This window comes from Haemaphysalis longicornis, unplaced genomic scaffold (assembly GCF_048455015.1).
Source record: "Haemaphysalis longicornis isolate Haplotype H1 unplaced genomic scaffold, Haemaphysalis longicornis Haplotype H1 scaffold_8, whole genome shotgun sequence".
Classification (NCBI taxonomy): Eukaryota; Metazoa; Arthropoda; class Arachnida; order Ixodida; family Ixodidae; genus Haemaphysalis; species Haemaphysalis longicornis.
Window position 1 is genome coordinate 6,867,886 of NW_027526445.1, and position 27,659 is coordinate 6,895,544.

At 44.3% G+C, this 27,659-nt stretch overlaps 1 protein-coding gene across 1 annotated transcript in view; it reads left to right on the forward strand.

The window, feature by feature from the left end:
* The window catches only part of LOC144149914 (medium-chain acyl-CoA ligase ACSF2, mitochondrial-like), a 116,786-nt gene that overhangs the window by 74,862 nt on the left and 14,265 nt on the right, over window positions 1–27,659 (forward strand). The window contains exons 10-12 of the mRNA XM_077681647.1: window positions 7,134–7,207; window positions 20,395–20,502; window positions 26,628–26,779. Of these exons, the coding sequence (XP_077537773.1) occupies window positions 7,134–7,207; window positions 20,395–20,502; window positions 26,628–26,779 (334 nt within the window). The remainder of the gene's footprint in view (window positions 1–7,133; window positions 7,208–20,394; window positions 20,503–26,627; window positions 26,780–27,659) is intronic.

The following is a 27,659-nucleotide window of genomic DNA, read 5'->3' on the forward strand; positions in this document are numbered from 1 at the left end:
TGCAAGCTAGAAGAAGGTCTTTTGGTGCGGCTTTCTGGTTGACGTATGTTTCCAAGTCAGCAGCATGCAAATCAAAGCGAACGCTAAAAATCCAGAAGTGGCTTGTTTCGCTGTCAACAATTTGCTTCTTGTTGTTTTATGTTGTCTTTGCTGCCGTTTTTAATGTTTTCCAACAATTTATCACAAAGAGTAACTTAATTACATACTACTCCAGGTGCCCTTTGGTATTGGGAATATGATAGAGGGCTCTTACGAAGTCTATGTTCACTGCGTTGTGCCGGGAATGTGCTCACAGCGACATTTATTACCTGAGTTTCATCCTACATCATCCAGAAATCAGCTCTGGCAATAGTTGTGACATGGAGCGCCTTGAGAAAGTTATCTGCAGGTGCTTTAAATGAACATACTTGGGACATTTCTGCGATGAAGAAAAAAGCTGCAATATAATGTTTCCAAAAAAACGTCTTTTACTCTCCGTTAGTTAACTCATGTGTACGCAGCTTGTGGGACCACCAAGTTACATAAACTACGGTAGGGATAAACGGAATAGGCAGGTAAATAATTCAAGATTAGTCTAGAAGGTAAAGGCACACACTAGGCAGTCACTAAAGGTGTATTTGCAATATGTTGCGGCAATCGTTTGTTAGTTTTCCACAAGAGGACCACTCTGTTGCAGTGTGGGGCACAACATGATAGAAAAATAAAATTTTGAATGGAAACAAACAAGGAAAGTTCGCACAAACATTTAGCTGCCAAAGTATATCGCAAACATTTATTGCTCGTTTCACAGTGTCTTTGTGGTATTTGTTAAGTTTTGATGAAACAGAATTTCGCTGCGCCTTTTCTGAGATATTTGGTGAGGTCGTTTCACCTAGTATATACGTATTTGTTTGCTGTGCACGTAGGAATCGAAATCCTTGCGGTATTAATCACTCGTCCAATCATAATCTTTGAAGACTTACAGAAAAGTCATTAAAAAGAATGCCAGCAAATTACACAGTCAAACAGGAAAGTAGAATTCTTGTAGATAAATAAAGCTGAGTGTTCTCTCGTATGAGTAGAATCATGCGTATTTTCAAGGTCTTCTTTTATGAAGCGTTCGCCGTTTTAGTGGCAAAAGATACTGCGCACATCTTGTTTCCTTGCGTGTCTCTGCACAGAACGGCACGTATGCACACCTTCATTTTCTAATTGTAGTGGCGACTACGTTTGACGGTGTGAGAATATTTCAAACTTACGAATATCAGAGCAAACATTGCTTTGTTGTAATATAATTGTGTCAAGTTGCACTATAGCAAAACTTCGAATATTTTTATTCATTTCAATGCTTCAAAACTGAAACAGAAAGTGGTTTCATGAAGCATATTTGTAGAATTTTTCCTTTTTGGAAAGTCGAAATGCCCTGCCAAAGAACACAGAAACCTGAAATATATGAGTTTAAGGTAATTGCGCTCTCGATGTATCACACTATGAGTGCGCGCGTTCGACCTACTGCTGCTGGCTACAGGCTTTCTTGCAATGCAGTAGTTACATGCGGGTGAAAGGAGGAGTGTGGCTCTTTTTGAGCGCCTCCTATTTTTTGGGCATGAGGACAACTTCATCCTGCTGCTTTTTGTATAGAGCGCTAGAACTGTCCTTGTCGATCCCCTCTACATTAGAAAGGCCGGCTTCTTAGTTACGCAGGGTCGATGTTCTGGTTTTCTGCTGAAATGATGCCACACGTTATCTTTTAAGCCTATAAATTTTACTTTTTTCTTTATTGATCATAGCAAACACACTGAGCGTGTATATGTTCGCTCTCGTAAACGCCGAGATGAAGCTCTGTTTTATGAGAACGCATGTAAACAGCGGCACACGCGACGCTAGCGGGCTGACTCTGCATGTTTTTTATCTCCAAGTTTCTCCAACTTTGCACTAAACTGATCCTAATAAGTTTATTATAGGCTTAAAAGACCCTTTGAAGAAAACCTATATAAAGGGGTCACTAAGGCGCAACTTTATTTTTTTTTTTTCAGAAGATTTAGTGTTTTATAGGGTTATTGGCCCTTGTCGAAAAGCATTAAGATGCTTTACTGAAACAGAAATAACCACTTAAATAAAATTTTAAATCCTCTTGTGGCATCATATGTTTTATAACGCCAGGAATGATGAATTGTGGGATACCGAAAACAAATGTTTAGATGTCAAGTAAGGCTGCGTCAAGTACCGTCTTAGCACGCAAGAAAGCATGTACATGTGTCTCCGATGGACAGGGAAAAATTATGCGAAAGATGAATACAATCAAGCATAAATATCCGCACTGAAAACAACACCCAAACAAAGTGGTAAAAACTAAAAGGCATCAACAAAATTGTACTAACCCTAACTAGTAATAATGAAAAATTGTAGCACCGCGAAACAAGCACAGAAGTTTAGTTTACAACTTAAAGCAAAAGTTGTGCGCAGCACTAACAGCAGTCTTCTCGGTCACGACGTATTCTTGCTGTGTCTCAGGAAGTGATGGCATGTTTAAGAAACACGGGGTGGCCCTATCTCTCCGCGCGTCGCCGACGCCGAGAATGTTGTTGCAAAATCCTGTTTGATCTCCCGCCAAATGAGCTTCGGATGAACCACGAAGTAAGAACGAGGGTGTGGTGAGAGTGTTAGGGCGAGGCAGTGAGAGAGATGACGCCATAGCTTTACTATCCCTTCCCTTCTTAACTGATTCACACCATCCCATAGCAGCGCATGTCGCCTTCACCCGCACCATTTCCCCAAACATTCCTCCTCAGTTTTTTTTGCGCTTCGGAGTCTGGTTCGCTCGCTCCGTTTGCAGACATCGTGGCCGTGGCCGCCAAACCACGGTACCGACTGGCGAAGTGCTGCACAATAAAAACAGGATGGAGGATGGAAAACACGCAGGATATAAAATGCGCGCTGACTTACAACTGTTTAGTTTTTAATGCACAAGTTGTTGCAAAAAACATAACAAGAAAAGTTTTAAGATAAAAAGATGGGGACGGCAAGGAACTAGCTATTAAACAAGTTTCATGAATAAACGGCCCGTCTATGTCTGATTTTGTAAAGATTGACAAGGATGTTGTACTTATGCTTTTTGTCATCCGCTTTGTTAATGTAATAAGCTTCTCTATTATATTCCTCCGTTTTATTTAAATATCGCTCCAGAAAGTATGTTTATTTCAGTAGTGGCTTACGGCCGCATCTTTTACAGTGGTCACTCGGATGATCGCGTAAATTGCTGGGAACTGCAAGTCTGTGTAATCTTGCCCGATCACTAAGCATGTCCAGCATACAATTGGCCAAAATTTAGTTGTATTTCGTAAACCACGTTACCTACCCATTAAGTGAAACTGGGTGCATATTTCGTAGGCACCATATCCTGGCCTCTTACTATTCCAACTTAGGGGAATTTGTGCTATCCTGCACGGGGCAAAAAATAACACCGTCAGCTTTTATCGTTCCGAAACATTTTTAACATTATGGGAGATACGGTGTTAGTATTATAGGCACAGGAAGGATTGACAGGCATGCTTCCACAAGAAGTATATTGTTTGAGACACCAACCTCTTATGCTCTTCAAGGAACCGTCTGTCTTTATGTGGTCCTCCGTCTCTGTTCCTTCTTGCCGGGCCTTGCCGGGCCCTGCTATTTTTTTCTAGCGACCCTTCTTTGTTCTCTGCTCCGCCCCTGCGCTTTGCACACTTCACTAAATTGTCTCCGCTTGTCGTCATGGCACTTTGCACTTGACTCGATTCGAATATCCTTGTCGTATTCAGATTCCATTTGGTCGTAATGTCAATGTCAACGCGTGGCGTTCCCTGATTGGGCTACATTTGACACATATATTGAAATGCCGGGTCTTCGTATTGCTGGTGCGGTGGTTTTGGAGCATTCCTTCTGAGGGGCCTGACCATGACCCGTGACAGGCTGCTGCTCTGGAAAAACACATCTTGTGTTACATTGGGGACCATCCGCTCTCCTAGATGGCGCAGTGGTACCCCTCACTGACAACTGCCGCACTTGTTTCGCAGCTGATGAAAACTGCTACTGGTGTATTTGGTCACGGCAGACAATAATCCTTTTTGAAAACCCTGAGGTATGATGTGACAAGCAGAGCGACTAATACGGCGGTGTTGCTTATGTCAGTTTTCCAGTGTCATGTCAGACAAGCCAATGCTTCCAACGGAGTTGTTACGAAGGGTTGGAGGCCGTATATGTAGAGCGCGCAGTATGCGCTAGGGCTCTATATGTGCGTGTTCGTGACTGACTAAAAGTCATTCTTTACCCCGCATTTTCTACCTAATTAAAAAAAAAATATGCACTACCTTAGGCCTGGATAACGCTATTATATTCATGTATAAAACGTGTTGGAGCTTGTGGGGTTTAGCCTTTCGCAATAACCAGCCAATAATACATCGGAAGCTCAGTGCTGGAGAGAAACTTTCCAGTCGCGTGGACATTCTGTTTTCCTCACTATCTAGCTTGTTTGAGCTAAATTTACGTTAAACGTGCGTCAGTGATATTCAAGCGATGAAACATTTTGAATGAAGTAATCTTGCATATTTGCTGCATAGCCGCTTTAGGGTTTTTTATACGCGTGTTGAACCATTCGTGGTGGGTGCCTTTGTTTTAATTTTATGCTTTCTGATGGCGAAGCAAGGAATGTACGACCAGATCAGGCGCACATGAAAAGGGAAATCATAAATCAGGCTTGTTTTTCATTATTTTCATTCCACTATACGTCGAGTATTCGTCTTAGAACTGACGAAAATATTCATGAAAATGCAATTTACATGTGTCGTTTTTGAGGAGAAATGGGCTAATCAGGGCTCGTCAGAATATATACCGTCAGTACGCTATTAGGACAAGCATATTCGAATCGGGTCAATTGACAAGTGCCATGATGACAAGCGGAAACAATTTAGTGAAGCGTGGAAAGCTCAGGGGCGGAGCAGATAACTTAATTGTTATTTCGTATTTATTATTCTTATTTATTGAATGAAGGAGAAGCGAAGGCAAGGAGTGTAAAGTTAAAGTCTGTGTTTATTGCTTGGTGCCGTCAAGCAAAGCGTCAAGTCAAGCGAAAGCCAAGCAAAGACGCCCTTGACTGAGTTTCAAACGCGCGCTCCGCCGCTTATATACACACCGCCCGCGTTCGAGGGAGAGGAGTACGGGGGAGAGACGCGCATGCGCACACTTCCGTACACAAGCGCGCGAACTTTCCACGCACCCACCACGCCGTTATCACGCTACACGCCCTGCCGCCGTTACTGTGGAGCGCGACGCAGCGCACGGGTACCTACGACGCATGCGCGCACAGACGCGCTCCCCCCGCACCGCCGCAGCTGTTGTTGATAGCGACGGAGCGCACGGGGTACACTCGCTCCTCCTGCACCGCCGCACCTGTTGTTGAGAGCGAGGAGGGTACGGGGGAGAGACGCGCACCTGAGCCTCGACGCGACGCGCATGCGGAGTGAGCGTGTGGACGGCGCCGACAACATCGACGAGGTATGATGTGACAAGCAGAGCGACTAATACGGCGGTGTTGCTTATGTCAGTTTTCAAGTGTCATGTCAGACAAGCCAATGCTTCCAACGGAGTTGTTACGAAGGGTTGGAGGCCGTATATGTAGAGCGCGCAGTATGCGCTAGGGCTCTATATGTGCGTGTTCGTGACTAACTAAAAGTCATTCTTTACCCCGCATTTTCTACCTAATTAAAAAAAAATATGCACTACCTTAGGCCTGGATAACGCCTTTATATTCATGTATAAAACGTGTTGGAGCTTGTCGGGTTTAGCCTTTCGCAATAACCAGCCAATAATACATCGGAAGCTCAGTGCTGGAGAGAAACTTTCCAGTCGCGTGGACATTCTGTTTTCCTCACTATCTAGCTTGTTTGAGCTAACTTTACGTTAAACGTGCGTCAGTGATATTCAAGCGATGAAACATTTTGAATGAAGTAATCTTGCATATTTGCTGCATAGCCGCTTTAGGGTTTTTTATACGCGTGTTGAACCATTCGTGGTGGGTGCCTTTGTTTTAATTTTATGCTTTCTGATGGCGAAGCAAGGAATGTACGACCAGATCAGGCGCACATGAAAAGGGAAATCATAAATCAGGCTTGTTTTTCATTATTTTCATTCCACTATACGTCGAGTATTCGTCTTAGAACTGACGAAAATATTCATGAAAATGCAATTTACATGTGTCGTTTTTGAGGAGAAATGGGCTAATCAGGGCTCGTCAGAATATATACCGTCAGTACGCTATTAGGACAAGCATATTCGAATCGGGTCAATTGACAAGTGCCATGATGACAAGCGGAAACAATTTAGTGAAGCGTGGAAAGCTCAGGGGCGGAGCAGAGAACAAAGAAGGGTCGCTAGAAAAAAAATAGCAGGGCCCGGCAAGGCCCGGCAAGAAGGAACAGAGATGGAGCACCACATAAAGACAGACGGTGCCGTGAAGACCATAGCAGTTTGGTGTCTCAAACAAATTACTTTCTGTGGAAGCATGCCTGTCAATCCTTCCCCTGCCTATAATACTAACACCGTATCTCCCACAATGTCAAAAATGCTTCGAAAAGATAAAAGGTGATGACTGAAATCATGTGCCTGAAGGGACTGCATCAAATGAAAGTTGCCCTAGTGTGCAGTTGAAATCAGGAATGAAGATAAAATGTAGCCGGTCAACTTCTGCACATTTGTTTTATGCAAATAAAAATCTATGAAAACCTTTAAACCAATCAAGTTTATTTTACGGAATATTTGCTGAAGAACTGTTGAAAAAATTGTGCATTTCGTTTTTCTGTGCATCGCTAAACATGGTCTTCTTTTTAAAAAGATTTGGTTTTATTCGCCAAATATTTCTCCAGATCACTACTATCCTCGCATTCTCTTCAAAACGGGCAGATACTATTCGGACGTACCTACTCAGTTCGCGGCAGTAGCGTGCACCCAGAATTTAGGCGGTACCCGGAATGATACTTCATGGCACAGATTAGTCTGCCTTCCTCAGTTGCTGGTCCTCTGTCTGCATTCTGCCGTTACAACAGAAAACTTCTTGTGTAGTCTCCTTTTTTTAGTATTCTCTTCGTGATTGCTGCTTTTGACCAGGAACTACCTGTTTGTAGCGGAGACTGGTGGAAACATTGTGACGGCTGCGGTTCGTAAACTGATACGAGACAAACTCGACGTCTCGGTCAGGGTGAGTAGTATAGCCCTTTTTTATATGTTCTTGATGTACTAGTTTGGACGGAAAACCATCTCCACTAACGTGAAACACCCCTATGTTTCACGATAGTGTAGATGACCCGGGATTTTCGCTTCACTTCCTTTAGAGTATAAATTCTAAAAAAACTTATGGTAATTCACTAGACCTACGAAGTACTAAAAGCTTAAGCATTCCTTCGTATTATAGGCTGCTATCCTTGCTTTCCGTATCGCTCTTTCTCTCTCGCAATTTATATATATATATATATATATATATATATATATATATATATGTGTATATATATATATATATATATATATTATGAAACATAAAAACTCACACCAAGCGCGAGCAAGTAGAATAAGCAGCGACCGAAACGCACAAAAAAACACTAACAAAAAGTTTACGGATGTTTTCGGAAGAGGACTTCCTTTAGTGTCTGAAGAAAGGAAGTCCTCTTCCTCAAACGTCAGTAAACGTTTATTATTTTTGTAATGATGTTCTCATTTGTCTCTGTCTCCACTTGCCTTATACATATGCTATTGAAAAAGATATATCACACACAGCACGTTCAAGTAGGGAGTAAATAGTCGAAGAAACGGCAAGAACAATTACACGCAAGTTTGGTTACGTGTCAGAAAAGAGACGTGCCGTCATGCAAGGAAATTTACGTTTAGTCTCAGCCACTTTTGCGATGTAACTATATCGTAATTGAGGCAGGTCCCATTGCCCACACTTGAGTAAACTCCGTTTTTATTGTTCTTGCCCTGTCTCCGACAGTTTACTTGTAGTATTTTTACGCGCTCCTTGTAAGTTTTCTTGTATCCTGAATTTACATGCAGATAGATATATCGCGATAAAGCGAAATTTTACTCCTCCGATGGTCAACTCTCCCCATCTACCAGCGCAAACATAAAAGTCACTGGAATTTGTGATGAGTATCTCAACTATTATCCTCGCGGCTGCTCAGGTAAGCATCTGTCAAGAGTTCTGAATTTTTTTTCGGGGCAGCTGCTGGCATGTACGTATACTAATTTTTAGGGACTTAGATAACTTCGTAGGAATATGCGACTACGATAGTTCTTCCAGAGGGCCCTACTGCGACAAAGGTCGACACGTATTATCTAGGAGGTACTACTGAACCCCTCCCACGCAGTGTGATAATTGTGTCTACATGCACATTAGGGCTGTCCAACCCGATGTACGAGAAGCATGAAATTGCAAATCTCTTTCCCTAGTAACGCAATAAAAAGGGATCAAAAGAACTGCAAGAACTCGGAAGTTGCCCGGAAATAGTTATAAAACTCGCCGATAAAGGAGGCGTCATCGGAATTCTCAACAAAACCCACAATACAAACGAGGGTCAATAACAACTATGGGAAACTGTTTTCTAGAAAGTACTCACTAGTGATCCCACTAACAATTATAACCTAATCATCGAAGATAAACTGACTGAGCTTGACCAAATCGAGTGGGTATCGAAACCACCGCTTGTTCTCTTTTCTTTTTTTGCCAAATAGCCGGTATATTCTACCGTCTTCCTAAGTATCATTAGGACAACAACCCTGGCCGCTCCATTGTTTCTCGCATTGGTACTCTCAGTGATAATCTCTCGTGCAATATTGACACTCTTATTCACTACATTCCCCAGCTTTCTGTGTATTAAGGGGGCCAAAAGGGACGCACGCCCATTTCGACACCTCCATCCTAAGACAGCCGCGCGATCTAATCCTATATCCCACAGCGCATCTCAACTTCGAAAGAACAGGATGCACGGGACTCGCGGACCCCTCCATCAAATCAGTGATCCCACTTTTTTTAATTCCCGAGGCATGGAAACTTCGCTGCATCGGAGCTCCCGCAAGATGGTGGCCGACAAAACTACCTGCATCGTCGCCTGTCGAAAATTCACAATTAAGTAGCAGTTGCTCCGGTGCACGCCTTCAGGCAAACGAGTCCACTTTAAATGCATTGCTTGGCCCGAAGAGGAGCTACAACGTCGGGTGTACGGCCCGATTCTGTTCACACGTTGTGTGTGCGAAACACAACACAGGCCCAAGGAAGGCAATGCCCAGGTCGACGGAGCCATTTCGGCTTTATCGCCTCGGCTCTCCCGCGATGACGAAACGCTCGCTGTACGACCTGACGACCTTAAAGGGACACTGAAGTGAATTTGTCAAGCTCCCGTTTTGGCTTGCACTGCGTAGACTGGCTCAAATTAGCACACTTTTCATCGTTTATTCGGTTGACAAATCGGTAATTATTTTACAAAGCGCGAAAGAAGAAAAACTACCATGCGCGGTTTGCGGCGGCCGCGCCAACTAAAGCTGTGACGTTAGGAGGAGCGGGCACCGTGATTGGACGATGCCCAAGGTGAGCAACCAAACAAGTTCCGGTTTCGGTTTCGGTTTTGTAAAACACAACCGTTGGCGTTGTTGCATGGGCATTCTCAATAACTCAGTAATCATCGTACCGCGCTTCTGCCATGTTGTCAGCTGTAAAAATGCATAACGATAAGCCTCCTAGGACGGATTGGAATCGTAGCATTCACAGCCGAAACCTACGCAGTGCATGAACGCCCTCCGCGTACCCGCTGACGCCCAAATGTCATGCGCTTTTCCCCCATATTTGGAGCTTGCCTCCCTCATGCCTGTGTCGTAAAAAGCGTGTTCGCACCAGGCCAAGGGTCTGTTCATTCTGGCCTGTGCCCACTGCCTGCAAGCAGACGGTGCTTATGGCAACAGCACGCCAACGAGAACTCGCTAGCGTGCCAGTGCCAGCCTGCGCGCGTTTTGTGAACTAGTTCGTGGTGCCATGAACGTTGCGGCCCAAAAAAAGGTGAACTCAATATAGAAAACATCGGCGGAAAACGAAAAAGTTAACTTACAAAAAAAAAAGCACGCACCCGCGGGGATTCGAACTTGTGACGTTCAAAATACTTGCGGTGGCATAGCTAACAACTCAGACCACTCGGCCACGGACCGGGCTCCGCTGGCATGGGTAATATAGGGTATATATTGTATAACCAGTTTACACTTTTATTTAGTTTTGGCATTTCAAGCAGCTTAGGTGACTATTTGTTGTATTGCGCTTGTGCAGTAAGCGTCGCCCGTGTTTCCACAAATAGCTCACGTCTAGCAATTTCATTTCGTAGACGGAAAAGCGTTCGCAGATGCGTTGTCGTGCTGCTGACCGCTGTGCTTGTTCGCCCAGCGCAAAAAAGTGGTTCCCGCATCCTAGGTGTACGCTGTACGGTAAAAATATCAGTTGATTTTATTTCCTTAGTACCTATATTGACTTCGCTGACTCTTCTCCCGCCTTCAAGAGGCCTTATATTTTCCTACTGGCATACCAGTCAGCGAAGCGTCGCATGTGCGCTTGTGCAGCGCTTGTGTGAAGCGACCTTGACTTGGAGCTAGATACAGTGTACAAACTAACCAAGTAAAGAAAGGCAAATTCTACCATTCACAAACGTGTCCTGGCTTCGTTTCAACTGAGCGAACGAATTGCGGCGACCCGTCGTCGGCCGGCGGATGAAACGCTGGGCCTACTGACTCTGTCAGAAGGCCGGGGAGCCGTGCAGTAGCGCAGCCAATTGCCAGCTTACCCCCTCCTGACGTCACACGAAAACGCCGCAGAAAATGGGCGAGCGTAAAGAGAGGAGGACAGCATTTTCGAATTAATTTTTCTACTAAATAAAATCGCGAAAACGCGCCCAGGGTGGTCGAAACATGGCCTGGGGACTCCGGACTACAATTTGCGCAAGTAATCCCGCAATGTTTACATATCACTTCAGTGTCCCCTTAAGAACCGCCTCAGCGGGATACGCGAGCTTCTTTTGAACGCGTTGCTGGGGATCTCCCTCGTAACCAACGAGGTTAATGCACTGCGTTAGGAGAACACCCGCCTGCACAAGGAGACAGCGAAGAACTCCATTCTGATGTCTGTGGCTATTTCTTCTCTTCAAGACGAGGTGCGTGCGCTACGTTCGGGGCTGCGGAAAAGAGAGTCACGATTCCCCCCCCCCCCCTCCCTCACCCCGCGATGCACCCTCCAAGCAAGACAATGTCACACCAGCTAACTGAACCAAGGCCCTCCTCCCGCACAACAACGCAAGGACAACAGCGCGTCTGAAAGTGCCTCGTCCCTTGATCCTCTGCTCCCAGCCACTACGAAGTGGGCCTCCTTGAATATAGAGCGCCCAGCTAATACGCGCCGACCTGCTCGTGATGAGGCCGTTGGAAAGAACAACATCTAGGACATCTTCAGTGCCCCCCGGCGACCCAGCGAAAAAGCCGTGTTTTTGTCGCGCCTGCACCATGACACCTCTGCGCCCCACGTTCTCTAGCTTGTGAACTTTGTTGCTACTGACAATATCACTTAGTGCAAACCTATGCTCCTTTCACGTTACGTCAGTGCCGATTCCTTGGCTGCAGTCAACGACGCTACTGTCTGGGCAAACGGAAGCTTCTTGAGACCTATTGGAGGGTTTGTCCGCGAGGACCGGGTGCTATGCAGAAATAGCATACTTCCGAATGAGCTTCACAATCTCCTATCAAAATGTTGAGGGTTTCGCAAAAAATCTAAACCATTTTATGACAACGTCGTCTTGACTAATTACGATGCGTACTGCATCACGGAGACCTGGTTACCTAACCACATTGTTTCTGCCGACTACTTTACGGATGGATACACAGTTTTTCATAATTACCTAAATTATGCTGCAACAGGGCACAAGTACGGCAGTAGAGCCGTCATTGCTTTGAAAAAATGTTTCTTTGTGGTCAGACGGTCTGATCTTGAGCTGTATAGTGAAAGCATATTGGTCGGTCGAGGTGAAACTCAATGGTGCGAAAAATGTTCTTCTTGGCGTGTTCTATTTACATCTGGCTCTCGAAATTTATCTGTTTGCATCAGTTCTACAGAGTTTATCTGCAAAGTTAAAACTGGTAAACTACAAAATTCTTCTCTTCGGCGACTTTAATGTGCCTTGCTGTTTGTGGAACCCCGCAGAAAATAGCGAAAAGTCCAAAGCAGCTCACTTGTTTAATTTTTCTTTCAACGACATCCAGCCTGCTGTCTTGCATCTAAACCCCGCTGAAAATGTTTTAGAGACTATTTACTAAGTCCAGCTCAGTCGATTTTGATCAATTCCCCGATCCTATTGTGGCCGCGGACATGTGTTCCCAAACTCCTGCCGCCCCCCCCCCCCCGCCGCCCCCCCCCCCATTTCGCAGTTATGGCTGAGGTATCCAGGCCGCGCGAAAAGAGCGGTACGATTCCTAGATACGACTTTGCTTGCTGTGATTGCACGTCTCTTTGACAACTTCAAGACATTGCTGACAGGTGTTCTGAGTACAATGTACACTGTGTTGAAGCAGCCGTCCACGATCTAATCAAAATTGTGCAAACCGCTACAGACCAGCACATCCCAATCCAGCGAAATCGCTCCACTAAATTTCGGTTTTACTTCAGTCACGATGTAAGATGCCCGCTTCGAAAAGAACATCATTTTTACCCCTTATTAAGGATCACAGTGACCTGTCTTCTCTCTCAAGCTACAAAGAATGGCGGTCCTTAGCGAAAACGCGTCTTGCCCGCGACAAAAAGACGTTTACCTACTACACTGATTCATCTCTTAACTACTCCCCTCGGAAGTTCTGGTCGTATATTAAGTTCTGCACACGTGATGAACGCGATAGCATAAATATTCAGGATGGCGACAAGTTTGTGTCTGACCCGGAAGTCGTATGTGATCTTTTCGTAGGTCATTTTTCTGCAGCCTTCTCTACGTCTTCTGACAGCGGCAGCAAACTGGGCTACCAGTATCTTGTACCAGTACAGCAAATCCTGAAAATTACTGACAACGACGTCGTCTCCTCTATTCACCAACTCCCCTCGAAAAAGTCGGCGAGCTGCGACAGCTTTACCTGCTGCACCTTCAAAGGCAGTTGTGCAGTATTTGCACCTCTGCTCTGTCACATCATACGCATGTTACTTTTTGAGCGACATTTTCCAGCAGACTGGTAATTACGCGCTATCGTTTCTTTGCAGATTTTCGGAAGAGCCATTGTCCCCGGAATATATACGCCAATCTCCTTGTTGTCCTCCCTTTCTAAAATCTTCGGGAAAGTCATACATCGTTATCTCCTAGCAGCAATGCGTCCATTAGTCCATTCCAACCAATACGGCTTCGTGCCCGGAAGCTCAGTAGAATCAAATGTCACATGTTGTTTAAATGACATCGGCCCTCCAGTACTCTCTCGTCAACAGGTAGATACAGTATAGGTAGACTGTAGCAAGGCCTTCGACGCTGCCAATCATGGCTTACTGCTGCACGAATTTTACGCATACGTTCTATCCAGTGAGTTTTGCCATTGGTTCGGCAGTTATTTAAAAGGCAGGTCCAATTTTATCTGTCATGCAGGCGTTACCTCCTGCCCTTTTGCGATAATATCAGGGGTGCCTCAAGGTACGACACTCGGCCCTCTACTCTTTAACATTTTGTTAAGGACATCCACCCTGTTATTAGGCACTGTACCCTATCTCAGTATGCCGATGATATGGAGGTTCGCGCGGCCTCTTCTTAGGATGATCACGTCCTACTGCAAAATGATATCAACGCAGTTCCGGAATGGCGCGACAGCAAGTATTTAAACCACAATCTCTCCAACACTATCTTCATAACAGATACTCGCAGGCTGCCCCGCTCATTTTCCCATACACTCTGCTTGGTGCACCCGCAAGACGAGCTTCTGTAGTGCGTGATTTGGGTGTAGTGATGGACGCAAAACTATTTTTCATCTCGCACGGGACGCGCCTGACCAGCTCCTGTCTGCGAACGCTCGGCGTGATTTCCCGGGCCAAGAGTGAATTTGTATACCGATCATGCTTAGTCTCCATCTACCGCGCCCTAATATTACCGAAGGTCGACTTTGCAGTGCTATTTGGAATTGTATAAGCCATTCGTCATCTCTTCGTATAGAATGGAAGCGCTTCACTAGAAGCGCATTTTACCGTTACTCAGCAGTGAGTTATTATATGCACGCCGGGCTTCTGAAGTTCCTGAATCTTGGTGAGCTATGTATTAGGCGCTCCAGGAGTGACCTGGGTTTTCTTTATAAGCATTCACTCCAAGTTCACTGCCGTTGCCTTGTAAGCTCTGTTCACCTTTGAGTTCCAAGCAGAACACTGCGACCGCATGGCGCCTTTCATGTTGACAGAGCACTGAGCCTGGCACCAGCCAGCCATGCCAACTGCCCTATAACAGTATGTTTTTATCTGCCGTCGACATTTCTTGCAACAAAATGGTTCTTTTTAAACGCTCTTTGAAAAAATTGGCTCCAATCCACCCCCGTGAAGGTGATTGGAAAGCAAAGCTTTACGCGACACCCACAAAAATTGTAGATGTGACGTCACTTGAATTCACACACGTTGCTCCTCAAACAGTGAAACTAGAGATTCTGCCAGCCGTTATCTGGAACTCGCGGGGGCGGCGTACAGAACGCAGCAGCAGCGTCGGCCATGGCCGTGATAGAGCGGCGAACGCCGCCCCTGCCGTCCGGCCGTGAGTCGGCAGAAAGAAAACGGGGAGGAGCGTCTTTCGAAGGGTGCCACAGCTGAACCTAGACATCGTGATCTGCTAGCATGGGGCTACACCACTGTTCGACACAAGCACAGACAAAGAACCAATTCGGCATGTAAGCTGAGGGATTCCCGTTTATACCAACTCAAACTAGTTAGTTTAGTAAGTTTGAGAATGTCGAGAAAGCTGAGGAGAATTCTTAATCGCTATTTATCAAAACGAGTTGCTACTTTCGCTTTTTGTGATACTCCTAAAACACAAACGAATTGGGAATGACCCATTTAGAAAACGGAGTCCCATTCTTGGAAACCAGTGCGCCAAATGTAACGTTTCTCTAGCGGCCAGAGGTCAGTACGTGGTCTTTACATTTTGTTTTCCCGCCGTTTGCGACACGACCACTTAATTCCGTAGGGTGCGGGTTACCCTGGCGGTAACCCGCAGCCGACGAAAACAAGACGGAATCAAGGGTAATCAAGCCGTGCGAAGGCACCGAGCAATGGACGCGAAGCTGCACCAAAACAGGCCAAAACAGCCGTCCGTAAAGGAGACGGCAAAGCCATACCGCCGACGCCGCCGCCGGCGAGCAGGCACTTCCGCGCGGTCAAGGCTGGGTAACTTCGTCGCGCCATCTGTAGTGTGCTCCAGTAGTGAAACCCTCCGCCTCCTCTCTCCCCCCGCCACGGCCTTTGACGGCTAGGGAGTTTATTGCCCCGCACGCCAAGAAAGAAGCGTTGGTTGGTAGAGCTAGAAAGCTTTGCTTAAAAACTTAAATGTTTGAATGCATATGTTGTAGAGAGGTCGCACATGCACTTCTACCTCTGTTCTTGTGTTTCTAAGCCAAACGTTCCACTTTGCCTATGCTTGTTTTTGTTGTTGGAGGATTCTTCTCCACACGTCCTGCGAGCTCTTGTTGTTCAGAAAATGTTTTCGCCTCTTCGATCACTGTTTTTTATATGTATCTACACATTTATTTTCACCCTCTTTTAATTAATTTCCCTTCCTATATGTTGTCTTTTGTATGCCTTGTATTCATGTTCCGGTGCATCACCCGAGAAGTCCCTTGCACTGTTGGTGATCACTTTAAATCAATAAAAATTAAATAAAACACAGATAAATACATTAATAAAAAAAGTAAATGCAGTGATTATCTCAGATATCATGAAGATTCAAATTTTGACTAATGGTTACTTGTTGCCCTAAGGTTCCGTCACTATACACTCACATTCCGCATGCAGATGGCCTCGCCACTGTACATCTAGTATGAGCAGTCGGCGTGTGGCAAACCTACTGTATTTGTTAGACTTGAAACTTTTTCATCTTTTCCCTGAAGTCAACTCTTGTGAGTGTTACGGTGGCAATTACGTGCACGTCCGCCTAACGTCAATGTGAACTGAAATCTGTCCCAACTACGCCATTATCTTTATTTGATATCTAGAGTCATACTTCCATGAAACCGAAAATTTGAAAACACTAAACTTGGAAAGCCACATACACGATAAATATATGTTACGACAGCTAGAAGAAATAGACTGTTTGGCCTGTATTCACGCCATTATTCTGGCGCATCCTAGTATCTCCGTCTCTCATTCCTACTCTCTCACGGTAAAAAGCTTCTGGATATCCCGGTTATGGCTTCTTGAAGACGGCTTCAAAATATTTAAGCACAGGAAGTATGCAGATTTGCGCCAGTATTTGCACTTCCACAGCCCCTATCTAAGGACCTGCAAGACCGCTATACCTATTAGGCAAGATCCCCGTTTTAGGGGAATCTGCGATATCAACTTTATCCCCATTCCGACTACCTAAAGCTAACAACCGCGCTATAGAATTTGAAATTCCCAGGTCAGCTAACCGAAGACGTGATAACGCGAGCTAACCAAATGAACCACTCCAAAATTTGTCCTAAAGAAGATCCACCCTAATGAGCAAAAAAAAAAAAAAAAAAACTCGTTTTGACCCATCCAGACTCCGGTCCAAAAGTTTCATTATATGAAACAAAATCACATCTAGCTTGTTTATTGGGAACGCTTAATGAGTATATTTCTCGAACCATCACGCGTTCCTAATAGACGGAGCAATAATCTAGCCGTCATTATCACTAAATCAAGCATCAGCCGGCCGGTAACTACCGATTCCATGCCCTGTAACAAACCACGATGCAAATATTCCTACGAAAGCCACCGCACAGAGTTCTGTCAGCACGGCTTCAAACTAAGACGTATGTTAAACTAAACAGAAGTTTCACTGAGGCTTCTCCGCAAACATTGTGTCCGTGCTGGAATGCACCCTCTGCGGCAAACCATGCATTGCCCAAACTAAACGCCGGTTTGCGGTTTATTAAACCGCAAACGCCGGGTTTATGGCGGTTTGCGGTTTATTAAATCACTCCTCTCTTGCAGAAATCATCTCCTATATATTTCTATCATGTCGTGGGAGTATCCCTGGTTATTCTTTCAATAGCTCAAGGCCGAAAGTTTAGAATATGATTTTAAAATACATCGTGATCATGAGGTCCGGAAGTATAATTTTGTGTCAGCATCGCTTGGCATCAATGAAAATTATAGGAAACTTACGCGTCTTTGCTTCATATAGACTACGGCACCCTCTCTTTTTTCTCCCTTTCTCGCCCTCATTCATATACCGGATTTCTAGACTTGTCAGGATAATGTTATTACCATTTATTACATTTTGTCTCTGATTATTTCGCATCATTTGGTGACACTAAATAGGCAATATTTATTTCGGATGCTAGCACTGCGCTCCTCAGCACAATGGCGTCACTAACAAAATCTTCCCAGTCAGCAGATACATTATGCTGTTTTCAGTAGACGGCTGCGGTACCATTGTTAGTTTCGAAATTTGCACCTTATAATCTATTTGACCCCACAGGATTCGGTGAGCGCTTCTATCCCTCGTACGTGTTTCTTCTTCTGCTTCTAGTATTATTGCTGACCGCCTCAGGCTGCCCTGAGGCCACAATTAGGGGACTAAAGGCTTACTTCCAAGTGTGTGTCATGTGCGCGCGTCTGCCTGTCTTCTATCGTGGTCTTTCTCTTCTTGACCTTAATTGCCTCCGGATGTTTGGCAAAAGCACAAAAGAGCTTTTTGACTTCATGATATTTTTCCCCTGATTTGGCATAGGATGTGCGCCCAGTTTGACCCAAAAATCTCTCTCTGGCTGCTTTTACCTGCACCACTGTTTCCTCCCACAAACAAAACCCAAGTAAATGCTCTCTCATGTTTTCGCCACAGGATTTCGTATCTGTTTCTACAGATTTGTATGTCGAGATGCGCGCCGTATGCGCGCACTGACGGGTCTTCGGTTGTCGGCTTCTTCTTGACTCCAACTGCCGCGAACCTTGAGCTAGCGCTTAGTTTTTGAGTTCGTTGTGTCTCTCTTCCTTCCTGGTGCCCCATTGTTGCGAATATGTGTCGCTTGTATATATGTAACGTTCTGTGACATTTGAAGGTCGCGAGTTTTAAACACAGCTTGTTTTCTCAATTTCTCCCGTTTTTCGCTGCCGTTCAACCACGACACGATTGTATGAACACGCTCCCTGCCTTTGCCCTGCCCTCTCTCTTACTGTATCGGATATGCATAACACGGTGAAATCAACCTGCCCTTTACTATAAGAAAGGACGCCTTCTCCATTTAACGGTAGTTCATTTCTTTTATTCAATGCATTCTACGCGTGGTTCTCCTATTTTTTCGTATTGTTTCCCTGAGGTTATCTCGCTATTTTCAGTGAGTATTGGTTCTTTCTACACTCCATATATGTGTATTCGTATGTGTGTGTATATATATATATATATATATATATATATATATATATATATATATATATATATATATATATAGCGAATCAGAATAGGAAATGAGGGGCTCGTTGAAAATAACACAGAAATAAGGGTTGGCAGTCGAGAAAACCTCGGAAAGCAAAGGGGAGGATGTGGTAGATCATTGAAACAGATTAAGAATTTGGAAAGAAAGAAAGAAAGTGAAGAAAAAATGCCCGCCAGGTGGGATCCGAACCCACGACCTCCAGAATACCGGTCTGGTGCGATAACCACTACGCTACCGGCGGGGCGATTTTCCCATTCACTTTCTGGGGTATTTATGTTAGGTATGTTTGTTTCCTGTGCTTGGGGGTGGTAGCCAGCGCCATTCGGACTAATCGGGGTGAAGGGGACCTTCTTTTTATTAGTCCGAATGGCGCTGGCTACCACCCCCAAGCACAGGAAACAAACATACCTAACATAAATACCCCAGAAAGTGAATGGGAAAATCGCCCCGCCGGTAGCGTAGTGGTTATCGCACCAGACCGGTATTCTGGAGGTCGTGGGTTCGGATCCCACCTGGCGGGCATTTTTTCTTCACTTTCTTTCTTTCTTTCCAAATTCTTAATCTGTTTCAATGATCTACCACATCCTCCCCTTTGCTTTCCGAGGTTTTCTCGACTGCCAACCCTTATTTCTATATATATATGTATATATATATATATATATATATATATATATATATATAATATATATATATATATATATATATATATATATATATATATATATATATATATATATATATATATATATATATATATATATATATATATATATATATATATATATATATATATATATACATATACACATGTCGACGGAAATCTGATCATAGAACTGGGAATAATTGCAAGTGACAATTATAAGGCGGGGGAAAAGAATGCATACGCTGTGGGTTGGGATTCATAGCACAGGCATTCCGAGAAATGAACTTTGAAAATTCCTTAGCTCTCCCATTAACGTGGCCATTCATTATGTACAAAAAATGTTACTTGCCAGTTTATCTCTTAGCGAAATCAATCTCGCTCAGACCGGGAATCGAATTTAACCTCACTTTGACATCTCTGCAGCCTCTTCGTCCTCGCTGAGAAAAACAACCTCGATACTATCGAGAGAGATTGATATACACGTAATAAAATACTTCGTGATTGTTCGCACAGTTGAGAACTGCCTTTAAACGTGCGGAAAATTGCCATTCAGTGCACCAGTTATTTGTATACCCCACATCATTGCCCCATAAGTTTTATCTGTTGCCTCCAGTTTATTGAGTTGGCATCGGTGGTTTCAGCGGCGATGCTTATCGATACCGAAGTTTCGATCTCCCATGCGGTTGCCGTGCCTAAGATAAAACACGACTGAATACAATTCGACTTCAGCCATGTAAACTGCAAACCACCCCATTGCTAAACGGTGGTGAGACGATACTGTAATAGACAGCACCATTGCAGAAATTGAACTTAAACTGTCGCCGTTGTCGTTGCGCTTGCTGTATTCAGTCATGTCACCGCTCAGGTTGGACACGTCTCTACAACTGAGTGCTCAGCTGAGTTAATGTGGCGTTCAGTAGATTGTCGTCACCTTCCATATATTCCAATCACCACTCAAAATGAGCTCATGACTCACGCGTTATGTACTCACTGCGGCGATTCCTAAGCGCAAATATTAGACCGGGGAGAAACATCTCCTTAATAACAAATGGTGATGGCGTTATCATTGTGGATGTAAATACGGTGCAACTTTTCTAACGAACCTCTAGGTGGGATACGGCGCCACTGAGCTTACCACAGCAGCGACGCTGGTGTCCGAACAGGACCCGCAAGACAAACAGCTCTACACGGTGGGCCGTCCATTGGGCTATCTCGAGGTGAGAGCAATTCTTTGTTGGTGTAATTTGATTACCTACATGCTTTTGGCTCATTTCGGTACTTTGATGTCCAACTTTCACTCAGAAGTTTGTTTCGTTTTAGCACCACATTTTCGGTTAAAGTCGGTAAAAACGAATTTTACTGCTAAGCACTACAACCATTTACTCTCTTGTGGGACACAAAACTAAAAGAATGCCTGCTTAAGACGAATTTCTGGTAGCACTAAGGCAGTCACGGTAAGCACAAGCAGCCACGTTAAGGCATTGATGGTGGCACTAAGGCAGTCACAGTCACGTTAGGCTGGCCTTATAGCAGTTCACGGCACACATATGTAATTTAATTGAACAGTTGAAAGGTTTTTAGGCATATTTGTATACAGGGTGTGAAGTAGATAGGTGGATTTTTTTCAATTTTAAATTGCGACGAATACTTCGCAGTATAAAAATACTTCTCCAAAATAAAAAAATACTCCTCTAAAAACGGATTATCTGCAATAGATAGTGTCATCCTCGTAGCGCTCATGTCAGCATCAGTCGGCGTCTCGCATAGCACAACGCCATTAATTAAACATCGAATTTTAGATTGTAGACGCACACACCTACACCCCTACGCAAAATAATAATTTTTACAGGTCACAGAATGTTGTCAATGACGACAAGAACAGGTATGATAAGTTGATTATTGTGCGTGAATTAGAGCGCAGAAATTTCATTCAAACTCTAATCTTTCAGTGTTGCCATAGAGCAGTGATTACTACCGAACGGCAGGTTTACCCTGAAGTACACAACTATCTTCCGTTGCATGCGTCTTCCAGATATAAATCTATACTGATCTACCGTAGGTATAAAACCAGAATTGCCTGTAAACGTAAACTACGGAAGGTTTCCTCCAAGGAAGACATGCAAAACGTCCGCGTAAATTTAAAATAAAACAAGTCATACTTGAAAATGAGCTTGTAAAGCCATCAATTATCTTAGTGGGCGGTATATGCTACTATAAACTTGAGTGCCGCATTATGGGTATGTATCGAGCCCTGGAAAATATATTTGCCGTGACCAACGTAAAACGCTTCGAGTGCTTCATCTACAATCTACGCCCTGAATCTGGATCGCTAATTCTTTTTGCACCTTGAAAGTGAGGGAGTTCTGACGCTCCCACAGGTTAATATTTTGATATTCCGTAAAGCGGACAGAAAACTACCGCCTTATATGTGCTACTTTGTGAAATGGGGATATGATTGCGCTTTACGAGTTGGAGCGGGCAGTCTCAAGCATTTCTAATAAACCGAGTTTTCCAATAAAGCGACTTCACTCTAAACAGCCTTTACTGATATTGTTATGTGTCGGAAGAACAGGGTACGCGAACCATGTGATTATGAAGCGATGTACTTACATGAAGAGACAAGCTATTTACAGGCGGTTATAACGGCGCCCGTGCTGCCGTTCCTGACACAGGTTCTTCGTAGCCTACCTTCAGCACCACAGATGTGTGCCCTACTCTCCCCTCTTTATCTTCCCGTGACAAAGCCCTGAGTCGAAGATGACCATTCCGGTTGAAGTCGCAGCAACTTTTCGCGTGCAGTGAACGTGGTAATTAGAGAAGAAAACAGTGGAAAAGATCTTGCCGCCAAGGATCACGACAGGGAGTATTGTGAGCGGCGGTCCCTGAACAGTAATGCCAGCCGATGCAGCCAGAGTGTCCAAACTCTTGGAGGGACGCTGAAGGGTATCGACATCTTTGTCTCTATCGGCTTTGACTGGTCACGTTGGATGGTCTTGGCTGGTCGTTGGAGTAGTAACAGGGCTGTGTATGGCCACGTACATTGTTCAACGGGATTAGGGCGGGCAATATTCAAAAGGCAATATAGCGATTGTTTCAGGAATCGAGAACGGTTCGACTCGGGGACCATGATGGGGGTGTGCACAGAAGCCCCACCAAAACAGGCTTTGTGGTGGGCGGAGAGGTGACAGGCACAATGGTGGATGAAGTCATCTATTTCCATAGCCATTATTACCTCCTTTGCCAGCTGCGTCGTGTTCCGCATCCAGCTACGTCGTCGTCGTCGAACGTCGTTTGCGATGGTACCGGTCGCCCCCTCCTTCGCGGTCCCTCTCGTCGTGTGAGAAAATTTGTGTTCCGGCTATTTTACAGCACTTTGGCGAAAATATGGCCTGTGCGAAGATTTGTGCACTCCTCCAGCTGACATGTGGGCATAAACAGCCATTTATTTACTGTTTCTTTTGGCAGCGAACATTGGGATACAATTGTTATGTAAAGCTCAGTGCTCAAGTACATTGGTCTTTTTTGCGTGACCAAAATACCCTGTGTTCGCCCTACAAAAGGGTTATTGTAGCAAAGCAGCTATCCCTCCCCACTGCGGATTCAACATGGTAGCCTCAAAACCATCATTTCGGTTAGGATACAAAAGTAGGCTGACTCAAAGCATGGGCAAGCATTACAAAATCGTCTATGCCTTTACATTGAAAGCAAACAATCACATTAGGTGCGGGAAGTATCGCCGCACCGCAGCTATACTCTGTACTACTTAAATATTCCTTGCACGATGCATGCTTTAGATCCAAAAGGGAAGTTGTTGTCTTTAAAACACCCTGTCATGTTTCTCTTAATATATCACCGAAATGTTGTTTCCAGTAACTAGCCAATTTTGTCTTCAACATTCGTAGAGTTTTTTTAGAGCGCAACTTTGAAGGGCCCGCTTTCCTTGTTTCGCCTCGCCGTCGGCACCGCGGAAAGCAAGCGACCGAAGAGAGAGAGAGAGAGAGAGGAGAGAGAGAGAATATTTTTATTTCTCCAGCAGATGCTGATGTGTGGCGAGGCTGATTTTACAGGAAAGTAGACAAGCAATATATGGTTAAAGTTTTATTCGATCGCGAAAGTGTCGCATTCAGCACCTTTCAATGGCGAAGTAATATTGCGTAACAAATTTTACTGGAAAAAAGCGGTAAAAAGTGACGAAGAAACGCTGACACCACAGTGCGATAACGCAACAACAATTGTATTAGGAAAATACTCAAAGCTATAGTGTCCAGACGGCAATATTACACCAAATGGAAGCAAAATTAACACCTTCGACAATTCAAAAGTGACGACTACAGTGAGCACCAGATGACCAAAACAATTTCACCATCTTCTCGTAGGGGAACCCTGAGTAGCATTAGACGCAGCCAAGGGGTCGACTAATGTTCCCATTAGTTTTCAGTTCAATCGCGGCGTTGTGGGAGGAGAATGGGGGGAGCGGAGCGCGCGCGCGCGTCATTTATACCGCGGAGCTACAGTGGCGCCGCCAGCGGAGTATGCAGCCGCTACCATCCCCTCTCTAACCCTAAGCTGCTTCGCATTATCACGCGTGGAGCCGCAGGTGTTGCCATTCGTTGCGCAATCCCGGAGGGGAGAGGAGCGTCGTAGAGGAGAGGAGGAATGCCTGGCATTCTACTCAGTATTCCCCTGCGGGAAGATGACGACGGTGGTTGAACGCGAAGCTGTCTAGTAAAATATTGTTTGGTTGGCGAATCCCTGGGGGCATCCTGCCACAATCATCATCAGCGGTGCCTGGCCAGGCATGGGCAGTGGGGGTGTGGTACACAGGGTTCCCCTACGGGAAGGTGACGACGGTGGTTGAACGCGATGCTATCTCGTGATGGATTCGTTGGTTGGGCAATCTCTAGGGGCGTCCTGCGACAATCATCACCAGCGGCGCCTGGCCAGGCATGCGCAGTGGGGGTGCGGACAGAGGACAACAACTAGAGAGGGAGGGACACAGCCCCAAGCATGAGATGCTTCGCATCTAAAAAACTGGGCCTTAATGACAAATTCAGGAAAGGAGAAATACCAAAGGTTACTTGTACAGCGTGTTACGGAAATAGGACGCTAAAAGCTTACTTATAAAGCGTGTGGCTAGAATAGGCGTGCTGTTTCTGTCTGAAGTGAATAGAAGAACCGCTCCGCTAGAAAACTGATAGTCGGAACTCTTAATGATAAAAGCCTTTACGAACCCTCTATTCTTCCTGTTGGATGTCTTGTAAAAGCGACCTCATCAATAAAAATATGGCGGAACAGCCACCCACAAAGCAATGCTGCTACACTTGCTATCCTTCCTTTCGCGCTGTAAACTTTCGATTCTCTTTTATTCGTGTAATTATACATCTCATTCTTCGGCCTACGTATACACGGCGACTGAAATTGGTATCAGATAAACAACACAGGTTGCTCCTCGCAGGAAAAGTGAGCTATGCCTCCCTTTACAACACAGTTAAGTTTTTTGCGCGCGCTGCATATTGGCACGCGTTTTAGTGGGGCGCACACATTCGTTACCTAGTTATTGACCAATGAACCAACCCTGGCATCATAACTATTGGCAACATTCTTTACACCACGCGAGATTTCAGGTACGTAACAACGACGGCACATTTTAAAATTAAAATTGTACGCCTAGAAGCCACACGGTGTATAAGAACGCCCACTAAGCCACACGTTGTATAAGGAAAGTCTTTGCGTTTCATTTCGGGGACACGCTATACAAGTATTTGCATTTTCAGCCTATCTGACTTTTAAACAACCCCGATTTGTGTGGTCAGGTTGTGCTAATATGCTCGTCAGTATTAATCGTTTTCGTCTTCGGTTGTGGACGAAGTGAACAGGTCATTAATATCTTTGAACTACGTATTTATCGTTTTCCCAACATACTTAGAGCTGCGGGTCAATGTTCTGTTTCCTGCCTCTTTTTTTAGCTTGTGTATGTATTTTGCGTGTTTTCGAGATATTTCCCGACGAGAAGAGTCCATACTAACCGGGTAAACGTTCCGCTCTGTGGCATTATAACTAGAATGGTGACGCAAAGTTTAGTCAGAAATATTTCGCGATCAGGACCCAATAATCAGGACCCAAAAACTACTTCAAATATTTTGGTGAGCGCACGCTGGTCCCGACATTGATGTATCCGAAATTGTTACAGCGAACTCAACTTCCGCTGTCTATAAAGATACCGTGATCGAGCAATGCAACTTTGTTTAATGTGATAGAACGAAAATCGCTTAGACATATTAAAACAGGGAGATATATTTTAACAAGAATTACGTATGTTTTGATACGTATAGAAAAAGTGAAATTTTAAACTACACGTCGGTACCAGTGATGAAAAAGACTCAAACAGTAAAAAAATGCCCCTAAACTGTGCTAACGGCGAATTAGTTCAAAAGCGATAATATATGAAACTAGAGGCCCCCGAACATTCGCTTAGCTGTGTTACTTGGTAGTGACTTTGATTGTAAAACGCCAACGTAATTCTATGACGTCATTAAGTCATCGCCCGAAATTGGCCTGGGAGGTGCCACAGTTTCAATAATTTCGATCCTCACTAATGGTTTGAAGCTTTTAATCTGATTTCTGTAATCATGATCTGGAAAAATTTGTTTTTGTTACAGTCGAAACATGTATTTTTTTTGTGACAGGGAAATAACTGTTGTTACAGGCAGCATGACAGGTAGATAACTTTTTTGTCTTTCTTCTCTGTGAAACTGATATATTCAAGACAGATGTGCCAACAGTTTTCATTATGCGTGATACTCAGTGAAACCTGCAGGGCAATAAATATCCGTCTTCCGTTCCATTTTTTATCCGAATTTTATCCAGCTAATTTTTATATGTTCAAAATTGTTCGAAAACTGTTCAATAAACTGTTAAAGAAACTGTTTTGGGCCCGTTATATTTTCGAATTGTGTGCACTAGCTATTGGGGTAAGCACGCTGTTGAAAGACATTGTGTTTTTTAATACTTTAATGCAACCGAGAGCAGGAACGCAGGAAGCTTACTCAGGAACAGTATCCTCTTGTAATTCAATCGATGTTGGATCAATATTTTGTTGGCTCAGTGCCTAAAGGCATATTCTTCTGGTACCAAGGATGCCTTGTGATCCACGCCGCTGCGACCATTTTTCTGATGATGAAAAATGGTACAAGGCTAGTAGCACCCATTTGAACATACTTTAAACATTCCCACATTATCAAAATTATTCCAGACCATCAAGTACAGTGGGCCAAACAGCCCACGTTTAGCTTCGGTGAGACAAACTGCCAAAATATTTTGAATGTCCTATTCTTTGACGCAGATGAAAATAGCCGATCCTGTTACTGGTCGGGTACAGCCTGTGGGCACTTCAGGGGAAGTGTGGTGTCGAGGGCACAACGTCTTCCTTGGCTACTACAACGACGAGCAGAAGACGAGGGAATGCATGACGAACGCCGGGTGGTACAAGACAGGGTATGAGGTTATTCTTTCTGAATTTCTGCGTGTGGTTCTGCAACAGTAAATGGGTTATAATTGGTGGTTATGCTTTATTTTTAATGAACGTGAGCACCTTATACTACGTAAAAAAATATCACTCGAACAAAAGAATGGCGTGTAGGTTTTGGAAATTTGTTGTAATACAGACTGCATAAATCCAATCGAACTGCAAAACCGGTTTTAGCAAACAAAAGCTACGCTGCACCAATGTGCTACACAAAAACTAAGAGCTAAGCATGAATATAAACCACCCAACGATTTTTAAGCGGCGTCAGATACCATAGACGCGGACGTTTTAGTACCTGCGTCTAGTTTTGTGGTTTCATATAGCACACCCTTTAACTGGTACAGGTTACTAAATATTCGTGGCCGTTTATATGGCTGAACAGTGTTCATCGAAAATAAGTGTCTTGCCTAGCTGCCATTCGAATGTCTCGAAAGATAACAGAGCATTTTGTTTGCTAAATCTGTGCTAAATCGAAACCTTAACCACTATAAATAGTTTACAAAAAAGTAACTAATGTTGCGTTTCGGATAATATCTCTAGCTGCGGCGACTTACAAAGCAATAGCTCTGTAATAAATTTTACCCGAGCTTCTTGTGGAGGCGTGAGTTTTGAAAATACAGTGACACCAAGTAGCCTTCGGCGGGCACTGTGAGTTAAGATTGCTAATGCCTAATACAACAGTTCGCTTAACATTCCACTGAATGCAAGCCGGTACCCTTTCTCCAGCACTTGTAGTAACACTGCGTTGAGCGATGTTCAACAGAGCGATTTTGTTTCACTTTGCTTTCGCGTAAGTTACAATTTCATGTAACTATATAACGAAAAGAATCTAGTTTTTCCTATATTGCC